The sequence below is a fragment of the Ovis canadensis genome, chromosome X (genome assembly GCF_042477335.2).
Source record: "Ovis canadensis isolate MfBH-ARS-UI-01 breed Bighorn chromosome X, ARS-UI_OviCan_v2, whole genome shotgun sequence".
NCBI lineage: Eukaryota > Metazoa > Chordata > Mammalia > Artiodactyla > Bovidae > Ovis > Ovis canadensis.
Window position 1 is genome coordinate 38817201 of NC_091727.1, and position 23443 is coordinate 38840643.

The 23443-nt window shown below is 40.2% G+C and overlaps 1 protein-coding gene across 2 annotated transcripts in view; it reads left to right on the top strand.

The window, feature by feature from the left end:
- The window catches only part of SYTL5 (synaptotagmin like 5), a 114425-nt gene that overhangs the window by 43898 nt on the left and 47084 nt on the right, over nucleotides 1-23443 (top strand). For both annotated transcript variants that reach the window (XM_070289901.1, XM_070289902.1), the window contains exons 3-5: nucleotides 11039-11154; nucleotides 12964-13072; nucleotides 16506-16640. In XM_070289901.1, coding sequence (XP_070146002.1) covers nucleotides 11039-11154; nucleotides 12964-13072; nucleotides 16506-16640 — 360 coding nt within the window. The remainder of the gene's footprint in view (nucleotides 1-11038; nucleotides 11155-12963; nucleotides 13073-16505; nucleotides 16641-23443) is intronic.

Consider the following 23443-nt stretch of genomic DNA (forward strand, 5'->3'; position numbering starts at 1 on the left):
TGCTACTTTAAATCACTTATTAATCATATATGTGGAGAAGGCAATGGCACCCCACTCCAGTACTCTTGCCTGGAAAATCCCATGGACGGGGGGGCCTGGTAGGCTGCAGTCCATAGGGTCGCAAAGAGTCGGACACGACTGAGCGACTTCACTTTCACTTTTCACTTTCATGCATTGGAGAAGGAAATGGCAACCCACTCCAGTGTTCTTGCCTGGAGAATCCCAGGGACGGGGGAGCCTGGTGGGCTGCCATCTATGGGGTCACACAGAGTCGGACACGACTGAAGTGACTTAGCAGCAGTAGCAGCAATCATATATGAGCGCCTTCTCCCTTTTTTAGAATACTTTGTTCACTGTGGTTTAGTATCTTAATACCCACATAGATTAGAGGGATTTTTAAATGTAGAAGTATCACACATATCAAGACACTCTACATATACTGTTTAAACAATAGTAAAAAGAGTATGTATTTATCACTCAGTTTAAGAGACCATTCTTGTTTTCCATTTCTTATTCCTAAATATCCCTAAATAATATATTTTCTAATTTTTCAATTTTAAATTCTGTAGAAATGGAAATTATAGTGTATGTGTTCTTTGTGATGTTTTTAGCTCAGCATTTTTTTTGTGTGTGAAATCTATCCATGTTTGCTTTTCTGTTTTTAATTTATTTTTTGGCTGTGCAGCATGGCATGTGGGATCTCAGTTTCCCGACCAAGGATCGAACCTCTGTCCTGTGCCATTGCATAGAGTCTTAACCACTGGATCACCTGGGATGTCCCTCTATCTATGGTTATGTGAATATCATTCCATTCCTCTTCACTGTTGCATCATCCTACAGTGTGCCTGTTTTCTTGTTGATGGACATTTTTGTTGTTTTAGTTTATAATGTTACCCCCAAAATGCTGGTATCACCTTCCTGTACGTATAGCCTAACAAACACGTACAGCAGTTTCCTTATTGTAGAGTTTTTAAAACTGAGTCATGACCCATTGATGGGTCCTGGCCAGCACATAAAAAAAGAAGGGGAAACAGAAAATGTCAGTATACATATAATTATATGTATGTAATTCTACATATACTTCCTTGTGTGTGAGTGTGTGTATTTATTTTCTGGATTGTGATGTAAAACTTTTTTTCTTTCCAATTCCCCCTCCCTCCAACTCCCACTCCATCTCTGATAAGCGTAGATCTAACCTCTTTCTCTATGTGTTTGGAGATTTTCTTAATTGACCTCCAACACTGTTAGTTCCTGGTGTACAACATAAGTCTAGTTACCATCTGTCAAAAATGTTTGAGAAAACTACTGTAGGAAGTACGCCTTAGGAATGAAATTGTAGGGCAAAATGGTATGAACATTTTCAGCTTTTTAAGATGTTAAATTGTGTTTTATAATTGTTGTACCAATTCAAATTCTACCAACATTTTATAAAACTTTACAATCTTACCAACACCTGGCATCATGAAAATTTTTGATCGTTGTTCAACTGGTAGATCCAGATGGATATCTTAACTATGATTTTTATTTGAATTTTTCTGATTACTAATGAGGTTGAGTATCCTTTCATAGGTTTATTAACCATTTGGGGTTCCTTTTCTGTGATACAACTATGCATTGCCCAATTTTCTTGTAGGCTGTTAATCTGTTCTTTACTGATTTGAAGGTGTTTGTGACCCCCTTCATTTGTAAAAATCCTTTTGCCTTAAGATCTGTTTTGTCTGCTATTAATACAGTAATATCAAGTTTCTTTTGGTAAATATTTACATGGTATATTTTTTTCTTACCATTTGCCTTTCAACCTTTTTGTGTCTATATGCTTGCAAGGATACTATATAGCATATATGCATATATATGCTCTATATGTGTGTATATGTATTTAAATATTTGCTATGCATATATGCTATATATACATGCTATGCATCTATATTATATATATAATTTTTAAGTTCAACTTGACAGTATTTTTCTTAAAGTATAGAGTTTAGTCCATTGTAATTACTGTAATATTTGATTTTATTTATATTATCTATAAATTGATGGAAGTACTATATTTTTCTCATTCCATTTTATCCTTTCTACTACTATAGATATGAGTTTTTATTTTAGTGGTTACCCTAGAAATTACACCATTCATATTTAATTTCACAAATCATTAGTTTTACCCTTCTTCTAATCAACAAAAGGAATTTGACATTCTTAAACTCCAACTGTCTTCACCCAGGCTTATATATACTTTTTGTCCTATGTTTTAGAAACATTTATTTTCAGTTCAACATTTTAGATATCATGTTTGTTTTACATCAACATTTGTTTAGATTTAGCTATGTGTTTTACCAATTCCATTTGTTACCATTCCTTTTTATATCTTAGATCTACTTTACTTCCTCTTTTTCTTTCTTTCTTTTGGTCATGTGACTCAGCTTTGGGGATCTTAGTTTTCCTGACCAGGGAGTGAACTGCAGACCATAGCAGTGAAAGCGCAATGTCCTAACTACTGGACCGCTAGGGAATTACTTTACCTCTTCTTTAGAAGATCCTTTAGTGAAAATCTATTAATGGTAAATTATGTCAGTTTTTATTATACTGAACATTTTTTATTTCACCCTTACTCATAAACAATGGTTTCTCTGGATACATGATTTTAGATAGATATTTTCTTGGAACTTTAAAGATATAATTTCACTGGCTTCTAGCTTTTGTTATTTCTAATGGAAGTCAACTGTTATTCTAATCATCATTCCTTTGTAATATGTTTTTTTCTCTTCTCTAGCTATTTTAAAGATATTCTCTTTATCTGTAGAGTTCATAATGTGTTGAAGGATTTCTTGTTACTTTTCCTGTTGGAAAGAAAGAAAGGAGTAAATATATACCATCATCTCCATATCGCCAGGGTCGTTGTCTTTTTTACTTCTATACTCTTAGCCTTATTGTTTTTTCATTACTAAGTCGTGTCTGACTCTTTTAGGACCCCATGGACTGTAGCCCACCAGGCTCCTCTGTCTATGGGATTTCCTGGGCAAGAATACTGGAGTTGGTTGCCATTTCTTTCTCCAGGGGATCTTCCTGAACCATGGATCAAACCCAGGTTTCCTGCTTTGCAGACAGGATTTTTACTGCCTGAGACAGGAATGCAATAAATAATTGATATGTAATGAATGAATTAAATAATTCTAGCTTCCTTATGAATAATAAGAAGGAAACTTGTTATATTTCAGTGTATCTAACTACCATATCTTATCTTAACTCTCTCCAGCAGTTAATAGAAAATAAAGGAAAAATATGAATGTTTAGGGCACTCTTCTTTTTTAGGATATGTTTGCCTACTTTTTCCCTATAAGTCTAAGGAGAACTTGATTTTACATTTAAATAAGCTATCAAGCAAAAGTTTGTGGTCCCAAGAGTTTAATGTTAAAGAAAATTAGAACCTACTAAATTCTAAATATTCAGTAATCATTAATCACATATCACAAGTGTAACTCAGTTTCAGTCAAACTCTTCAGAGTATGACTTGTAGGAAACACAATGTTTATTCAAAGCTTTGTATTTCTGAAATATTAGATTGATATGGCAGAGAGAAACATTTCATAGTAGGTTTCATGTTTCTTTTATTTCTTCTTTCACTCCTTTATTCCTGTCCCTCTGCTCCAAACAGAGAGACATAGTCACAGATGTGTGCACGCACACAAAGCCAGTCACAGCCCATCATATGAAATGCTACATGTTATTCCTTTTCACCCTTACTCAAAGCCTTGTCATAGCTGGTTCTTTTCTGAAGAGCTTTGCTAAATATAAGGGCTTTTAGTGTAAATCCTGTTTTTGTCATGATACTGTGTAACTTTGGGCAAGTTATTTCAGCCATGTGAACTTTGATTTCCTCATCTGAAAACTCAGGATGATATAGCTACTTTATGACATATAGTGAACATTAGCGATGCCGTGTATACAGTGCCTAGCACATGGCTTGGTGCATGGTACACATTCAGTATTTGTTCCCTGTTCTTCAACTAATCCTTCCACCTATGCCTCCAGGACCCGAGAAGGTTGCAGAGACATAATCCCAAGAGGTGGTTCTGATGTTGCAGAGTTCTAAAGTAACAAATGACTCAGGTCCATATTTGAGTTGAGCAAATACAAGGGTTATAGCTGTTGTTCTTACAAGGAGGGTAAGAGGTAATGACTAACAGTTCTGGGAAGATCTTATTTGTGTTAGATGTTGCCAGCTCTAGGCATATATGGTAAAGATGATAATATGGAGGGCCATTTGCTGGGGCATGTAGACCTGATGTGACTCACTTTTCTTTGACACCTGAAACTGCTCTTGATGTGTTTCCACCTTACTCTGTATCCCAAGAAAATGACAAAAACAAAACAAACAGAACTTCCCTGCACACTTCCAATGCTGGGGGCACATGTGCTATCTTTGGGCAACTAAGACTTCAAAAAAAAGCAAAACCCCAAACTGAAGGGTTAATGCGGCCACAATAGGGAAAGTGGAGATGTGCTGCTTACAAACAAGATGTTCTGCCAAGGAGATGGACACAGCCTTGAGACTAATGGTCCCTTGCAAACAAGGGAACATTTCCTTCTTGTGATAAGGGCTCTGGACAGACTCTGCAGTAGGCCAGAATTTCACTCCCTCTTGCTATACGATAACATGTATGTACCTGCGCTGTACTGAAAAGGTTTATTCATGCAGTCTGGAATTCTGCCTAGGGGGGCTTTATAATAATAAAGCGCAAATAGTTTGCGCAGTTCTGTTCCTCCGGCTGGAGTGTGTGTATCGTCTGTCTCTTGTGTGTGTGTGTCTTGTTTTGTGTCATTTCACTCGTAATCTCCAACACAAAGCAAACAAAAAAATAAGACAAGCCTTTGGCATTCCTCTCTTAGGTGGTTCTCTATTACTGATCTATGTTATTCCCCTTGTTCTTGTATCTTTTTGTATAAATTCTTTGTCATATTGCAGAAACTGGCAAGCCTTTTAAAAAACTAAAATGCCAAAGAGTAAGAATTGTAGACTTTGTAGGCTCTGTTGTTCCTGTTAAAACTACTCAAGTTTGCAGTTGTAGCAGAAAAGCAGCCAGAGACAATATATAAACAAATGAGCATGGATGTGTACCAATAAAACTCTATTAACAGACTCTGAATTTTAGATATTGTTCATATAATTTTCACAGGTCATGAAATATTCAGCTTTGGGGAAATATTTTCTCCAACCATTTAAAAGTATAAAAACCATCCTTAGCTCATAAGTATCAGTTCAGTCACTCAGTCGTGTCCTCTTTGGGACCCCATGGACTGCAGTACACCAGGTTTCCCTGTCCATCACCAACTCCCAAAGCTTGGTCAAACTCATGTCCATCAAGTCAGTGATGCCATCCAACCATCTCATCCTCTGTCATCCCCTACCATCTTTCCCAGCATCAGGGTCATTTCAGATGAGTTTGTTCTTCACATCAGGTGGACAAAGTATTGGAGTTTCAGCTTTAGCATCAGTCCTTCCAATGAATATTCAGGACTTGTTTCCTTTAGGGTTGACTGGTTTGATCTCCTTGCACTCCAAGGGACTCTAAGGAGTCTTCTTCAACACCACAATTCAAAAGCATCAATTCTTTGGCGTTCAGCTTTCTTTATAGTCCAACTCTCACACCCATACATGACTACTAGAAAAACCATAGCTTTGTCTAGACAGACCTTTGTTGACGAAGTAATGTCTCTGCTTTTTAATATGCTATCTAGGTTGGTCATAACTTTTCTTCCAAAGAGCAAGCGTCTTTTAATTTCATGGTTGCAATCACCATCTGCAGTGATTTTTGAGCCCCCCAAAATAAAGTCTGTCATCGTTTCCACTGTTTCCCCATCTATTTGCCATGAAGTGATGGGACCAGATGCCATGATCATAGTTTTTTGAGTGTTGAGTTTTAAGCCAACTTTTTCACTCTCCTCTTTCACTTTCATCAAGAGGCTCTTTAGTTCTTCTTAGCTTTCTGCCATAAGGGTGGTGTCATCTGCATATCCGAGGTTATTGATATTTCTCCTGACAATATTGATTCCAGCTTGTACTTCATCTAGCTGAGCATTTCACACAAGGTACTCTGCATATAAGTTAAATAAGCAGGGTGACAAAAACAGCCTTGACGTAATCCTTTCCCAATTTGGAACCAGTCTGTTGTTCCATGTCCAATTCTAACTGTTGCTTCCTGACCTGCATACAGATTTCTCAGGTGTCAGGTAAGGTGGTCTGGTATTCCCATCTCTTTAAGAATTTTCCACAGTTAAAGGCTTTGGTGTTGTCAGTAAAGCAGAAGTAGATGTTTTGCTGGAATTCTCTTGCTTTTTTGATGATCCAACAGATGTTGGCAATTTGATCTCTGGTTCCTCTGCCTTTTCTAAATCCTTAGCTCATAATCTGTATGAAATAGGTAGTGAAAAATTTGGCCCACAAGCCATAGTTTGCTTACTTCTACCCTATTGTTCTGAAGTTTTCATAGGTATCTTTTTAGAATCTGTGCAAATTATTTCCTGAGTTGAACATTAAGACAAATAGATTTTTATGTTTAATTATTCTTAGTTTTGTGTGGCCATCATCACAAACTGCCACGATTTAGCAGCTTGCTCATATGTGCTCAGTTGTTTCAGTCGTGCCTGACTCTGTGACCCCATGGGCAGTAGGCAATGTAAATATATGATCTTGATGCTACAAACTCAGCCTCTGTGTACCAGTACAAAATTGAATCCTGGAGACAGAGTTTTGGGTGAAGTAGATAAGAATAGCTTTATTGATTTGCAGGAAAAGGAGGACAGCATGCTAAAGCCCCTGGAAAACTGTGTCTCATTCCTGGAGAACTTGGTGAGGAGTTTTATAGCAAAGCCTCAAGGGCAGGGTTGATTAAGATTAGAGTGTGTGCAGGGCCTGCACTCCTTTAATCTGGCCTCAGGTGGTCTTTTTAGAAATGGAGAATGCTGACATCTGCCATTTGTTGGGGGGTTTTAGTTCTGTAAAGAGCTCAAGGATATTGTTATGTGTATCCCTTTTGAGGGAACTAGGACTTAATGTTGCCCTATAGTTTCTTGGCTGCTCCTCCCTTGTGTCTATATCCCCTCCCTTCCTTGATTAGCAACTGTTCAGGTCTGCCCGTTGTAACTCATGTTAGGTCATAGAGTCTGGAGTCTGTTCCCTACAAACAAGAAAGGACAGAAAGGCTTCCATGCCCAGGAGCCCCATAGGGTACAGCTCAGTTTCAGTCTTACAGTTCTGTCACTCAGAAACCGAGGTTGGCTTGTCTTATTTCTCTACTCACGGTTCACTAGGCTGAAATCAAGGTGTCAGCTGGCTGAGTTCCTACCAGAAGGCTCTGGGAAGATTGTACTTCTAAGTACATTTTGGTGGACAGATTCTGATTCCCTGTGACTGTGAGAATGAGGCTCCCATTTCTTGTTGGCTGTTAGCTAAGAGCCAGCCTTTGCTCCTAGAGGCCCCTTCCTCTGGTTCTTGCATGTGGACATCTGCATCTCAGAGCCCTCTTTTCACATTTGGAATCCCGCTGACTTCCCATTCCACAGCTTCTCAGTATTCTTCATTTTCTTCCTGTTTTCAAGGGCTCAGTAACTACTATGGGCCCACCCAGATCATCCATGACCATCTTCCTATTTTAAGGTCAGGTGATAAATAACTTCAATTCCCTCTGTAAACTTCAATCACAGCACTACCTCAATTAGCATTTGATTGAATAAATAAGGCCTGGAAATCTGGAGGCAGTACCTTTAGAAGTGCATAATTACTGCCTACTTTTCTAACATAAGTACTCATATATGCTGATAGATCACTTGAGATATATCCAGATAGAGCCCATTCAAGTATTAGTAACCCATTCAAGTATGTTTTTGCTGTATTTTATACAGTTTTGAAGTTAATCCAATAATCCATGCTTCTTGATAGGTGATCTAGCCACTTGAAGATAAATTTCAGATGTACAAGCTATGGTCATTCAATGAATAATTTACTCCAAGGATAACATTTTCACTTTTTCCCCAGTGATGGAACTGGGTTTCCTAGGTAACTTCCCTTTGTTTCCTACATTTAGGAGTAGTATTTCAAGGACTCACCTGGCGGTTCAGTGGTTAGGACTCCATGCTCCCACTGCAGGGGGCATGGGTTTGATCCCTAGTCAGGTAACTAAGATTCCGCATGCTGCACAACATGACATAAATGAATAAGTAGGCATTTTATGATAATTGCTGGAGAGAACAAATTGACATATTTTTCTAGAGTGTTTTTTTTTTAATTTATTTAGGATCCAATTGTTAATTTCTAAGTTCAGTCAAGGAGGTACTGAATCTCATAGATATAATACTATAGGGCTAGAGATCTCTATTTGACTCTTAGCTGCTTTACTTTAGCCATGGCAGACTTGTCACCGATCTTGCTGATTTTCGTCTTCAGTTGTTAACCTGAAAACTGGGTTCACCTCTTGGTGAGTGTTGAGTCAGTAGATGCAACCAAGCCAAAGATCAGAAGAAGGAATAATTTATTATTATTTGCAGCAAGTAAGGAGAACAAGCTTCTCAGGTGACTCAGTGGTAAAGAATCCACCTGCCAATGCAGGAGATACAGGAAACATGGATTTGATCCCTGGGAGGAGGAAATGGCAACCTACTCCAGTATTCTTGCCTGGAAAATTCCATAGACAGACTGGCAGTCTATGGGGTCACAAAGAGTCAGACATGATTGAGCGCTCACACAATTAAGGGGAACACCAGGGATCTTTCTCAAAGCATTGTCTTCCCAACAGCAAAACTGGGGAAATTTTAAGCTCAAGGTACATGAGTATTCATGAGGGGGCTTGAGCAGAGGAGAATTCAGCATAGTATTGGGGCAAAGGTCCACAGAGTCCAGCTTCAGTTGGAGTCAGAAGGACCAACATCATCTTCCTATCCTCCACCCTTGTCGGGGCCTTAGTTCCTGTAGAACTCAAAGATACGTTGCTAAGTATGTCCCTTGAGGAACTAGGACCTTCCCCATGGCTCCACCATTGTTTCTTGAATGCTTCTCCTGAGTTTTTTCATTCCCTCCCTTGAGATCATTAATTACTGAGACCTGTTCAAGGGCGAGCACTGTAGCCAGGCTCACATAACAAAATGGCTCAGGCCAAAATTGATTCTATGTCAATAAAGCCATTCCTGGTTATCTTTTGCCAGGGACTCTGTAACCTATCTGCTTACATAGTGGCCTAAGTGTCTTTCTTTTCACTCCTTACCCCCATGATACCCAGATATACATCTTCATCATTTCCTGTCCTATCTGTTGACTTACTTCTTCATTGGCCTGCCTGCTTCTGGTTTCTACCCCATATAATACTTCAGAGATACTTCAGAGATTCTATAATTCAACTTGAAATTTAGATTATCTGCCAGTGTTCCCCATTGCCTCCAAAATGGTATTCCAACTCCTTAGCTTGACTTCCAGAGTTTTCCATTTTGTGACTCACTACCTTTCAACCTCATTTTCCATTACAGTCCTCCATAGAGGCCTTAGGTCAAGTAGTAGATGAACATATGGGCCATGTTCTAAGAATGGTCAATAGGCCTATATAACTGGGGTAAAGGTTTGTATAAACATTGCACATGGTTGTGATTGTTCTAAGATCTTTCTTTCCTACCTTCAACATTCTATTGATTGTGAAACCCAGACAGCTCCTTCTACCACCTACATTTTAATTTGGCTCTTCCTCTTGTCATTCATCTTGTCATTGTCATTAGTCTTGTCATTGCCCTAGCTTGAGTCTTGCTATCTCTCTCCTGGACTATTGCCGTGGTCAACCTGTCTCTTTGTCCCATTCTCTCTTTAATCCAGCCATTATATTACATCAAGATATCATTCTAAAACAGAGTGTGATCACAGCCCCTTTATAATTCAAAGCTTTCATTTGTTCCCCATTGTTTCCATTGAAGCTTATTTATTCACTAATGCAGTGGTTAGGACTCCCCAGGTGACACTAACTGTAAAGAACCTGCCTTCCAATGCAGGAAACATAAGAGATGTAGATTTGATCCCAAGGTTGGGAAGATCCCCTGGAGGAGAGCATGACAGCCCACTCCAGTATGCTTGCCTGGATAATCCCGTGGACATAGGAGCCTGGCGGGCTATAGTCCATAGGGTCGCAAAGAGCTGGACATGACTGAAGTGACTTAGCACATGTCATGGTTAAGAACTTGAACTATAGCATAAAAAAGAATGCAATAATGCCATCTGTAGCAACATGGATGGACTTAGAAGTTATAATACTAAGTTAAGTAACCCAGACAGAGATAGGCAAATATCATGTGATGTCACTTATATGTGGAGTCTAATCTATGACACAAATGAAATTATTTACAAAACAGAAGAAGACTCACAGACAGATGACAGACCTGTAGTTGCCAAGGGAGTGGGAGGGGGATGGATTTGGGGTTGGTCGATGCAAACTATTATATAAGGGATGGATAAACAACAAGATCCTATTGTATATCACAGGAAACTATTCAATATCCTCTGATAAACCATAATGAAAAGGAATAGGAAAAAGAATGTATGTATGTATAACTGAATCACTTTAAAGCAGAAATTAGCACAACATTGTAAATCAACTCTACCTGAATAAAATAAAAATTTAAAAAACGAAACAAAAAAGAAGTCGAGCTATAGGTCAGACTGCTTGGGGTGGGATCCTGGCTTTTATGTGTGAGACACATCATTTTATTGCTCTGTTTCCTCATCTATAAAATGGGGATAATCATGTTTACAGAGTGGATAAAAATATAGCAAGTATGAAGAGCAATTAGTGAGTACCTTGTATATAGTACGTATTCAACTAACATACATGTAGTACATATATATGTATGTAACATACATACATATAGTACATATTCAACTAACCATAAATTACTCCAAGGAGTGAGATGGGCTCTGTAACTGGCTATCTTTTACTCAATTAGGGGTTTTTTAGTTAATTATTTGGCTGAACAGTTGAATTCCAATGCTCTCCTCTTTTCTTTTGAGTAGGCAGCTAAGGATTGTAACTGGTGAGTGGTTTTTTGAAGAAAAGGCAAAGCGTTTCAAGCACGTTAATGTTCTGGGCACTGATGTTGTCCGACAGTCCATCTTAAGAAGAAGTCCAGGTAACTAAAGCAAAACTGCTTTAATCTTCATTTTGGTGGGCTAAATAACTTCTCTGTATTATGTATCAAAAGACCATAGTTGAATTTCCTCTGTTGAGTCCCTTAGATCATTTCAAAACTTGGTGACATCAAATCTAAATCTTCAGTTCATACAAGGGAAGATGAAGTTGGTAGAAAATGAAATCCACGGTCATTTTTCTCATACGTGGCACACTGAGGTTTTCAGGGACGGCATTGCTCTTCATCACAGACTTCTTTTCCTAAATGTACTTCCAATATTTTACTAAACAGTTAAAGTAACATAAAACAGATGCCTTACGTGATTCACATTGTGGAAGAAATCTTTGGTTTTTCAATAAGGATATATTTCAGATTTAATTTAAATGTTACTTTTTCTCATCCAGGGATTCTCAACCAAGGGCTGATATTTTGTAATGTGCCCCCTCCCCTAATCAGGCTAGGGAAGTGTTTGGAAATGTAGGGGCCCTCTCTGGTTATCCCAATGACTGTGGGGGAATCAGTGGCATTGAGGGATGCTAAATGGCCTGAAATGCACAAGGCAGTTTCACTCAATGAAGAATTATACTGTCACCAAATGCAAATACAGTAAGTTCCCTACATATGAACCTTCAAGTTGTGAACTCTCAAACATGTGAATGTGCATTTTCATGTCCAGTTAAATCAGATGCGAATGAAATTGCAGCTTGCCCTTCATCTCCTATTGCTGACCACCCTTCAGCTCTGCCATCTCCCACTTCCTGTCCCTCCTCCACTTAGTAATTCTTGCCTCTTCACTCAATGCCAGCCCCTGTATGCCAGCTGTTGAACTGTACCGCTGTACTAATGCATCTTCTTTTTGTATTTGTTTTTTATGTGTTGTATTACACATAAAAATATTACACATAGAAGTATTACAAACTTCTCACATAAATAACAGCCAATTATGTTAGTTGGGTACTTAGGCTAACTTTGTTGGACTTACAAACACACTCTCAGAACAGAATTTGTTCATATGTAGGGATTTACTGTAACACCTCACTTTGAGAATGCTAGTCTGTGCATTCAGACCACAATTTAACTGCTTAAATATTGAGTGACACGTATGTTTAGAATCATATTTCTCATCTGGGCTACAGTAAAGCTGGAGCAGACATCTGTGGGTCTATTCCTAGGGTATCTCACCTTTCACATACTGGAGAAAAATGCCCTGATTTTGAAGCCTGGCAGGAGGCTTGGACCTGCTTCCAGGGCCCCTTCTTGGTGTCGCACTAGCAAGGAAGGGCTCTCCCAGATGGGTAACCCTGGGACTAATGCCACAGAGAGAGCAGAGTCGAGTTACAAGGAAGCAGTTAGTTCTGGCTGCTTCCTCCACTCAAACCTCAGCAGTATAGGCCGTCAGAAGGTATGTGCACAGCTACTCACCCTCCCAGGAAGTCTGGCTTATGTGCTCCAAAATAATGATATTGTTTCTAGAATCCCATGCTACAATTCAGCCTCTAGGTATTTGGAGTTCTCATGAACCTTGGGTCCTCTGCCCTAAAAATATTTGTAGAGGAGGATGTTTAATTCCTCCACTGCGATTATCTCTACAAAGCTTATCTCAGCAAAACTCCCACAGATGAGTCCCAATCTTCATCTTCATTTAACTTGACATGAAAAATACATGTGTGACTGGGAAACATAAGATGGAAACATCATTGCCAGTTACTCTGTCCTGTGTTAATGTAGAAACGTGAATGAAGACTAGGAAATAGCTTCCGTTTCTTGCCATTTTGTGTGTAAATTTGTCTTCTGATTGTTTTTAATGAGGAGATGGAGAAATACAAAGCCAAGAACAAACCCGCCAAAACACGGAAAAGTCAGATGCTTTGCCTTCTGCTGGGCAGAAGGCCAGCCACGATGGACCCAGGAGAAAGGGGTAAGACACAGCCTCTTCCAGGGAAACTTTGATCCTTGTCCCAGTCACCTGTGACATAGACAACCCCCTCCGGCCCCGGCTGTTTTTCAAGTCTAATGTCACTTAAGTGACCCAGAAAAGGTCAGAGACTGGACTGAGGTAACATTCTCTTATCATTTGCCTCAGGAAATGCAGTTTTAATTACTTTCAGTTTTAGATAAAGGTCCCTTCTGACCTGAACCTGTGAGGATTTTGCTTTCATTTGACATATCTGATCTTATACCAAGTGAATCCCTTTATTTCTCAGTAGAAGGCTTCATGCTGGGGCCAGTGTTGCCTGTAAGGAGGTGATGACTACCTTTGTTGTAGTCGACACCAACCCCTCCACCCTCCCCAACCTGCCCAACCTGAGTGCTGATGTATGAAACAGCCAAATCCAAGATTTCTTAATAGGGCTTAAAACGCTGTCTCCCCTGTTTAAAATGCAGGTCTCCTTAAGGAAGGAATCATTTGGCCACCTCACTAACTTCATTCAGAAAGCAAATCTATGTGTCAGGTACTGAGAATAGGAATGAGAGGCCAATAGGGAGGCGCTGGGAAACTGGAAATGAGAAGGTTCCATCAGGGGAGTCAATTGGCCCCCAAAATGCAGGTTATAAGGACTGAAAGGCAGGACTTCCCTGGTGGTCCAGTGGTTTAGACTTTGCCTTCCAATGCAGGAGGTGTGACTTCAATCCCTGGTCAGAGAGCTAAGATCCCACATGCCTCATGGCCACAAAACCAAAGCATAAAACAGAAATAATATTGTAACAAATTCAATACAGACTGTAATAATGGTCCACATCAAAAATTAAAAAAGGACCCAAAGGGCAAAGTATTGCTTCATAGCCCTGCCTGTTGCAGTCTCTGTAGTCTATTTCTGAGTCAGCTGGTGGCTAGTTTTGTGGTCCAGGTAGTGAAAATCCTAATCTATACCAAGTGGCTTTATGGTTTGCTGTGAGTCGTGTGGGGCTTCCCTGATGAGTCAGCAGTAAAGAATCCACCTGCCAATGCAGTAGACATGGGTTCAATTCCTGGGCTGGGAAGAACCCCTGGAGAAGGGAATATGGCAACCTGCTCCAGTATTCTTTCCTGGAAAATCCCATGGCCAGAGGAGCCTGGCAGGCTACAGTCCATGGGGTCGCAAAGAGTCAGATGACTGAGCACGCACACGCACACTGTGTAGGATGGCTTTGTTCTCAGCAAAAGCCAGTGTGAAAGGCTGCCAGTCCCTGAGCCTTCATCTGCCTCTACAGAAAGTGTATTTTCTTTTCTTTTTTTAAAGAATCTTTTACTATGAGTAGGCATGAATCCTAAATGTCATTTGACTCAAACCGTCATGACTAACCATGACTTCGTTAATTAGCAGCAATGAATGGGAAAGATAGCTAGAGGGGCCATGTGTCCTATATCTTGAGCCTTCCTACTATTCTAAACCTATTTGCCTCTCCTTGGGGCTCCCACAATGGCTTGTGCCTCTGCATCACTCTTGATTTTGCACTCAGACATCAAGCCCCTCCTTACACAAGAATGTAAAGTAAATGAACCGATCTCGCTGGATACACCCCCTCTCTCCCCTCCTCTTAATTGTAAGCTCTTCTACTGGCTTTTTTTTAAACTTTTGTGCTGCAGTATTCAGCATGGTGCCTGGCCCATCAAAAACAATCAGTAATCTGATTGAATTCAGTGTGGAGCCCACAAAGGCCTCTAGGAAGTAGAATGTGTGGACCCCAGGCCAGGCATCACTATGTGGGTTACAGAATGGCGAGCCTGGAGCTGGGAGACAGTAAGGAGCTAACCAGTACCATGAATGATATACATCCTAAATTGCCAAAGGAGTCCTAGTGCTGGGCTGAGCTCTGCTGAAACTCCAAACTGGGATCTGATTGTTCTGTCATCAAAGAATGTAACACCTAGTTGGAAAGAAAAGGTACAAAGGTCCACACTTGAAAAGTTAATAACGTAGAGAAGGATTTTAGGAAAATCTAAGATGGCAATATGAGCGGCCTGATAGCCTTTTTGAAACATGGCAAGAAGTTTGTTGTTGTTGTTTAGTAGCTCAGTCGTGTCTAATTCTTTAGCGACCCCATGGACTATAGCTCGCCAGGCTCTTCTATCCATGGGATTTTCCAGGCAGGAATACTGGGTTGCCATTTCCTTCTCCAGGGGATCTTCCCGACCCAGGGATTGAACCTCTGTTTCCTGCATGGCAGGTGGAATTTTCCCCACTGAGCTACCAGGGAAGCTGTATGACTACAAAAGATATAATATGGGAATAAATAATTAAATATTAGATTATCAATGTCGGGAGGGCACAGGGACCATTGCGAAAGGAATCAAATTCTAAGTGGGACTTGATGAGGAGCTTGAAAGAGGGAGAGGGCCCAGGATAATAAAAGAGGAGGAAGAGTGAGTTCACATGGAGGAGACACTGAAAGCAGCTGTGCAGAGGTAAGGACATACACACAGTGGTTCTCAAAGTAACATCATTTGACATGATATTAAGTGCTATTCTCACCAAAAATGTAATTTCCAGGCAGACTGAAGCTTCTGACACTTTGGCAGACAATTTGGCAGATCCTATTAAGATCGTCCCAGTACTTTTGGAATACTTTTTCCCCATGAGAAAACTATAGCCAGTAAAGTAAATGAATTGGTCTCTACCGATACCACACAAAAGGAAAATAGCTTTGGTTTGTCTTTATGCGAGTGCATGTTTGAGGCTTTTGGTAGCTTGGATCATGACCTGAATGTTAGTTTCTGAAAAGCTCTTTTTGCTTAAGTTCCAAATAATTTGGGAAAATGGGAATGCAGTCAAGTTTCATGTGGTGTGAGCCATTCCATTGTTCAGACTTATTACCCCAGGAGCATGCATGCAGTCACTTATTCCTCAAGAACTGGCTGGGTTGTAGTTCATGCCAGGCCTCCCTCTAACTTTAGGGGACCTGACAGGAAACAAGAAGAACAAGAGTTGTCCTTCTCATGGAGCTACAGTCTAGTAAGTTGCTACATTAGTTGATCCTACAGGATCATTGTAGCTCTTCTGTCTGAGCAAGGTGAGTTCAAACTCCCCTTTTCTCAGCACTGTGTAAATAAGTTCAGCCCGGGCAGTGCTTCTCCATTCTCAGGTGATAGTGGTGAGTCCCCAAAGTCAATGGTATTTTTCTTTGAAGGACAGAGTCCTAGCCTACCGGCAGCTGGTATGGCTTTGGGAGAATGCCCTCACTGCCTCCGCTGGTACCTTTGACTCTCTGTTGCACAAGTCATGGGGACTCCCCAGAATTTCTCAGCATCAAGCCAGCTTCATTGAAGAATTATATACTGTTAGAAGTACAATAAATGGTATTCTTAAAATGATATACTTGTGTTTTATTATCTTCCTTTTAAATGTATGTATGTATATATGTAATTTCAGATTTCTTCTTAGCAAGTTCAGATCAGCAACCAGAGGAGAAATCATTACTCCCAAAACTGAAAGTGGGCGGAGCTACAGCTTGGACTTAGACAGCCACAATTTTCGGAGTTTAAAGTCAGCCCCTGGTTCTGACAGGTAAGACACATAACAGATTGGCCAAAGGGTTGGTATGTGCATTCGTGCTCAGTCACTTCAGTCGTGTCTGATTCTTTGTGACCCCATGGACGGTAGCCCGCCAGGCTCCTCTGTCCATGGGGATTCTCCAGGCAAGAATATTGGAGTGTGTTGCCATGCCCTCCTCCAGGCGATCTTCCCAACCCAGGGATCGAACCCAGATCTCACACATTGCAGGTGGATTCTTTACCATCTGAGCCACCAGGGAAGCCCATGTTTGTATATTTCTATCCAAACGATGCTTCTAGATACCTGTAATGTACTCCCTCTCAGAGATCTTCTAATACATAATGTGAAAACCCAGGAGGATAGTTTTTAGTTGAAATGGTAAGCACTTATATTTCTGGAATTATAGCTATCAAAATCATCTGTGTTACTTGCATGGCTGAGACTTGATGTTTTTTGGGGACTCAGGGCTGCAGTTCACATGGATAAATCCAGGAAAATAAATTGTTTTCATTGATTTCTTGATTTTTTTCTGTTTAAGCTTTGAAAAAAGAAACCTTTTGGTGTCAAATACATTCCTTGCAACTTCAAAAAAAATTAATAATAATTTCCTTTGAATTGCCTCAGAGAATTTCCACAAATTCCACTTCTTTATAGGTCTGCCACCTCTAACTTGTTATCAGATGGCCAGCTCCTCAAATCTCCCATGCATAGAGCTAGCACCTTGTCAAGAAAAGTAAAGAGAGAAAAGATAGCCAAGAGCCTTGTCATTTCCTATCAGGCCGAATGTTCTCTAGCCTGTTGGAACCTAAGTCAAGGCTGATTTTCATGACTGGTATATTATCAAAGGCAACGATGAGAAAAAAGATCTAGCCTCATGGGTCATTAAGAGCGCAGGTACTATCCATACTGACATTTTTTCCCTATAGCATTCCTGCAAACTTGTGTCACTTTATGTAAAACTTCAAAGAAAAAAATAAAACATTAAATCATTTCTCATCCACTATCAAAAGATTATGATTGTATTCAGTCCGTTTCAAATTCTCAAAGAATGTAGCTATATTTCCTTTACGATAAAAAATACTTTAAACCCTGGTTGCATTTGTCCTTGAAATCATTTCCTTTGACTTCTCTTGGGGTGGCCCTCTATCTTGTCCCGCAAAACCTTATGTAGGAAAATCTCATTTTTGGTTTTGATTGCTGAGTTCCTAACTCTCAGACAGGGATCAAAATTATTTAGAGATGCTATTTTTGTTCAGCCTCGTGGGGACTTGCTGGATGAGCTATCTTGGCTCATATTTCAGGCTGGCATTTAAAAGGGACAATATATCTATATAAAGAGGAAAGATGGAGTCCCCCATTCAAAACACTTAGTCTTCTGGCTCAATGAAGAAAATTAAATTATTTCATTTTACAGTTACTTAAGAGTAAGGGTCATACTCTCCAATATCACAGTGCTTACATGGTTGTTTCAGAATCTACCTGCCTGGGTTTATTCCTTGAGTCTTAACAAGTTCTGCATGTAGATACAGTTGACCCTGAAATAACATAGGAGTGAGTTGCTCTGACCCCACCCCCTCACTTTGCCTGTCAAAAATCCGAGTATAACTTGACAGTAAGCTTTTCCTATCCACAGTTCCTCTGTATCCTTATGTAGCTCCATATCCAAGGATTTACCCAACTGAGGATCCTGGTGTACTGTAGTATTTACTATGGATAAAAAAAAAAATCCATGCATAAAAAGAACCATACATGTAAAGCTATAAAGCCATATGGACATGTTTCACCAAAAACTGGTGTATTGCCCCAGGGGTCTCTCGTTGTAAATTGGAAGGTTGTCCCTAAATAGACTTTATCTTTGAGATTGTAAATACCCAGGATCAATTGATAGAATATAATGGTCAGGGTGCCTTGGTTTAGAGATAGAATATATTAATAATAGTCAGGGTGCTTCGACTGAACCAGGTCAAGAACAATGTCTTCCCAATAAGAAGGAGAGTCAAGATGTTTGGGAGATCAGTAGAGCAAAATGTCCTTTTCCTGAAACATGTATTTATCGCAATGATGACTCATTCATTAACGGACTGCCACTGTGAGATGAGTTACATTATCCCCAAATTATTCCTTAGGAAGTAGGAGCAGGAGTTGGCCTATCTTTTCTTCACTCCCATCCCTAAAAGGTGTTAACTTCTTGTTTATTTTCTTGGAGCTGGAGGAATTCTGCAAAGCCAAGTAGCCAAGCTTGCAGACCTTCTTTTCTCATTAGGATCTTCAAGCAGAACTGCAGCCTCCCCTGTAACAGCAGATTCCCCAAAAGAGAATTTGCAAGATTCTGGCCTCTGCTATCTATTAGCTGGCCTAGCTTAGCAGTTAATTCCCCCTTCTCCTCTTCCACGCATATTTCTTCACAGTTCATTGCTCTTTTCCTGGAGCAGCTGGGCTTGAGCATCGTTTTTAAAAACTCATATCAGAGTGGAAATGATTGTTTTTCAGATGCCTGGTTAGACTTTATATCTTTTCAGGAGTTTCAAAGCAGGGAAATGTATGAATGGCTTAGGCAAGGTGCAGCAGCCTCTCAGAGGAACATGGCAAATGGCTCTTCACTGATTTCTCAGGACTTGACACATGAGACAGCTGAGTTTTGTTTTTTTAAAGGCATATAAATGTGAACTGTAATCAACAAACAGAATGCTCTTCAAGGCAGTGGTTCCTAATTCCTTTCACGCTGTGATGAGTTGTCAATGTGGTGTGATTTGTGAGATATCTATCTTAAATCCTTAAAAAAAAAAGTCTTAGCTAATACTGAAAACAACAACAACAACAAAATCAAATAGACTCAGACTTAGAGAAGGAACTTATGGTTGCTAGGGAGATGAATGGGGGAAGGGGATAGTTAGGGAGTTTGGGATGAACATGTACACACTGCTATACTTAAATGGATAACCAAAAAGGTCCTACTATATAGCGCAGGGAGCTCTGTTCAATGTTATGTGGCAGCCTGGATGGGAGGGGAAGGGAGTTTAGGGGAGAATGGGTACATATATATATATATGGCTGAGTCCCTTTCCTGTTCTGAAACTGGCACAACATTGTCTGCTAATTGGCTATACCCCAATACAAAATAAAAAGTTTAAAAAAAATCCTACTCTCCTAGAAATGAATCCTCAGGCAAGGATTCCTAAGTGAGTAATTGGTTAATTGAAATGATTCTGGGAGCTACCAGTAAGGGAGTAAGTGACCTAGATGGGTGGGATGGAGGGGGGTCAGAGGGAGGTTCAAGAGGGAGGGGATATATGTCTACATACAGCTGATTCAATTTGCTGTAAGCAGAAAAACCAACAAAATATTGTAAAGCAAGTACTCCTCAATTTTTTTAAAAAGCGAAGAAGATGAGCAATTTGCTGTCTCTGGTGAGGTATGAGTTTGAGAACTCAGCTTAATCCTGCAAGAGATTCTGGGGCATAAAATATTGGTACCTCTAGGTTTTTACATTTTGAGGAGCTGGACCATTGCACTTCTGTCCCAATAAGTCATTGTTTATAGGTTCCCTTAGATTGGGTTTCCAGATTTAGCAAATGATGATACAGGATGTCCAGTTAAATTTATTTTCAGGTAAAAAACTAAAAAAAAAAAATTTTCATAAAATCTTATTTGTATGTACTATATAAATAGTAGTATATTTTTATACTAAAAAATTGTTGATTGTTTATCTGAAATTCAGATTTAACTGAGGGTCAGGGGAGGCATACTTCAAGGCATGCTTGGCCTCCAGTGCTAAAGACAAAGCTCTGAACATCATAAGTGCAAACCATTAGCAGAAAAGTACCCAGAAGCTTGGGATGGCTGAGTGGAGCCTGCTGCAAGGGATCTGAGGGAATCTGGAGGGGACATCAATACTGTCCCCTAAAATACAGGAAGAGTGGAACTTAACTGAAAAAATGATTTTGTTCAGTAAGAAGATGGATAAAGGATGCTGCTGTGTTTCTCAGCAGCATTTCTATCATGACATTGGAGGATACGGCAAGTATTGAACCACAGGAACCTGTACCTCTGACAACCAACCAGTTTCTCCTGTCCCCCAACCCCACCCCCTGCCCAAGTGCATTCTAGTTTTATCCAGTTGTTCCTAATCACTCTCTGGGAGGCCGGGGACTGACTGTCACAGTCTCTGTGAAGCTTCAAAAGCTGATTTGGTTGGCTCTGATCCAAAAGCAGAAACCACACCATTCACAGCAGCCCTTACCTTCTTAGCTGATCCTCATTCTCATCCCATCCCCCAGCTCCCTCCCTCTGGCTCACCCTCTCCCTCTGTCTCTCTCTCTCTCTCTTTCCTTCTGGTAAATAAGACATGTTTGGTATCTTAATGACTAAAAAAGTCATTCTTTCTTCATATCTATTATTTTGGGCAAAATAAGTTGATGAACCCCACTCTGTCATTATGTGACACATCCTTTTTTCGTCAGGAGTAAAATCATCTTTCTGTCCCCATTGTCATTTTCATTAACACCTTTGAGATTAACATGGCAATTAGGCAGCATCCTCTTACTACTATTTGAAATATTAGCAAGCTGGGAGTGTTTTAGCTCTGAGTCAGGACCACTTCCACAAAGTTAATACTGGTTTGTTTTGTGCAGTAGATAAAATGCTGTATAGCTAGTTTCTAATGCTCTGAGCAAACTCCTTTCCTTACCAGACTTTAAAAATTGTTCAGATTTATAGTACATCTCTAAAAGTACATCCAGTTCATTCTGTAATATTAGCTGTGAGAGTTTTGTGACGCAAACGAATAATGGTTATAAGGACTGTTCTCCAAAGGAAAATTACTTTCACCTCTTTCCTGTGCCTCTGCTTAATTTTGTCTGGTGCTAATTCCTTTCTTCCTATTTTAACCTGCTTTGAGTAAGCTCAGCCCTTCTTAGTGGCAGCAAAGGGTGAGCAATTAAAGCCACAAGCTTCACAAATACTAAGCCTAAAGCAATTTGCAAAACCCTGGTGTCCTGAGAAAAATGACGCTTCCTTCCATGAAGTGATGGACAGGTGACAGAAGAGGTGAGAAATATTGGAGTTATGAGAGTATGTGATTTACTTGAACTGTGGCTGTATCCATTAGAGTTACATGAGGTCTAGAGTGGGCTTCCCTGGTGGCTCAGATGGTAAAGAATCTGCCTGCACTGTGGGAGACCCAGATTCGATCCCTGAATTGGGAAGATCTCTTACTTATTCTGACTTGTTCTGTGCACAGGAACTCCAGGTTCTTGGGATTGAAAAGAAATCCTCTCTGGTAGATTTGTGTGTGTTGATAGTAAACAGTTCTGTGCTTAAGGATGAATGCTGAGTGGGAATGGGTGGGACACTGCCCTCTGCTGCAGCATGCCCCCATAGCTGATCTCAGACCTCCTCCAAAGGTGCAGTGTCTCACACCGCCGGAGCCCCTGATTTGTGTTTTCTTTGTATACATGTGACTTTCCTCATTATAAACATCAATAATGTGAGGCAGTATGGAGATCGGGAGTTCAGCCAGACCCTTGACACCGTACTTAGTTTGAACTACCCCTGGGTTCTGCATTCTTTTTGTTAAATTGGAGTAGAATTGCTTTACAATATTGTGTTTAGTTTCTGCTGTACAACAGAGTGAATCAACTATTTGTATACATAGATTCCCTCCCTCTTGCACCTCCCTCCCTCCTCCACCCGACCCCTCTCCATCATCACAGAGAACCGAGCTGAGCTCCCTGGGCTACACAAGAGCTTCCTACTAGCTCTCTGTTTTACACACGGTTGTGTATATGTGTCAATCCTAATCTCCCAATTTGTCCCACCCTCCTTTCCCCACTTCCCATGTCCACATCTCTGTCTCTATCTCTATTTCTGCCCTGGAACTAGGATCATCTATAGCATTTTTCTAGATTCCACATACATGCATTAATGTGTTTCCTTTCTGACTTACTTCACTCTTACCTAAGGTGTATTAGGTAACACGTTACATGCTCCGTAGCTAAGACAGAGTAATGACCTTTCTTCTTCTGTTAGATCACTGAGGAGTAGAGCTAAATGATTCGCTCACCTATGCATTTTATTTATACAAATAAATTCAACATATAGCTCTGCCAGTGTTATTGGCCTAGTACTGTATGTGTTCATGTAGTTGCTAAGTTGAGTCTGACTCTTGTGACCCCATGTTCTGTAGCCTTCCAGGCTCATCTGTCCATGGGATTTTCCAGGGAAGAATACTGGAATGGGTTGCCCTTTCCTTCTCCAGGGGATCTTTCTGACCCAGGGATCAAACCCGGATCTCCTGCATTGCAGGTGGATACTTTACTGACTGAACCACCAGGGAAGCCCCCTAGTACTATATGTCAAGGGGTAAATATGGAAGTTCTTAGACAGTGCTGCTTTTCTATCCCTTGGTGAACTTGCAATTTGTCAGGGAAGGTTGGGATGACTAAATGATTTCAAGACAATATAGTATCACTACACACAAAGCTAGTGGAGGTGATGTAATTCCAGTTGAGCTGTTTCAAATCCTAAAAGATGATGCTGTTAAAGTGCTGCACTCAATATGCCAGCAAATTTGGAAAACTCAGCAATCCCAAAGAAAGGCAATGCCGAAGAATGTTCAAACTACCGCTCAATTGTACTCATTTCACATGCTAGCAAAGTAATGCTCAAACTTCTCCAAGTGAGCCTTCAACATTTTGTGAACTGAGAACTTCCAGATGTTAAAGCTGGATGTAGAAAAGGCAGAGGAACCAGAAATCAAATTGCCAACATCCAGTGGATCAAAGAAAAAGCAAGAGAATTCCAGAGAAACATCCTCT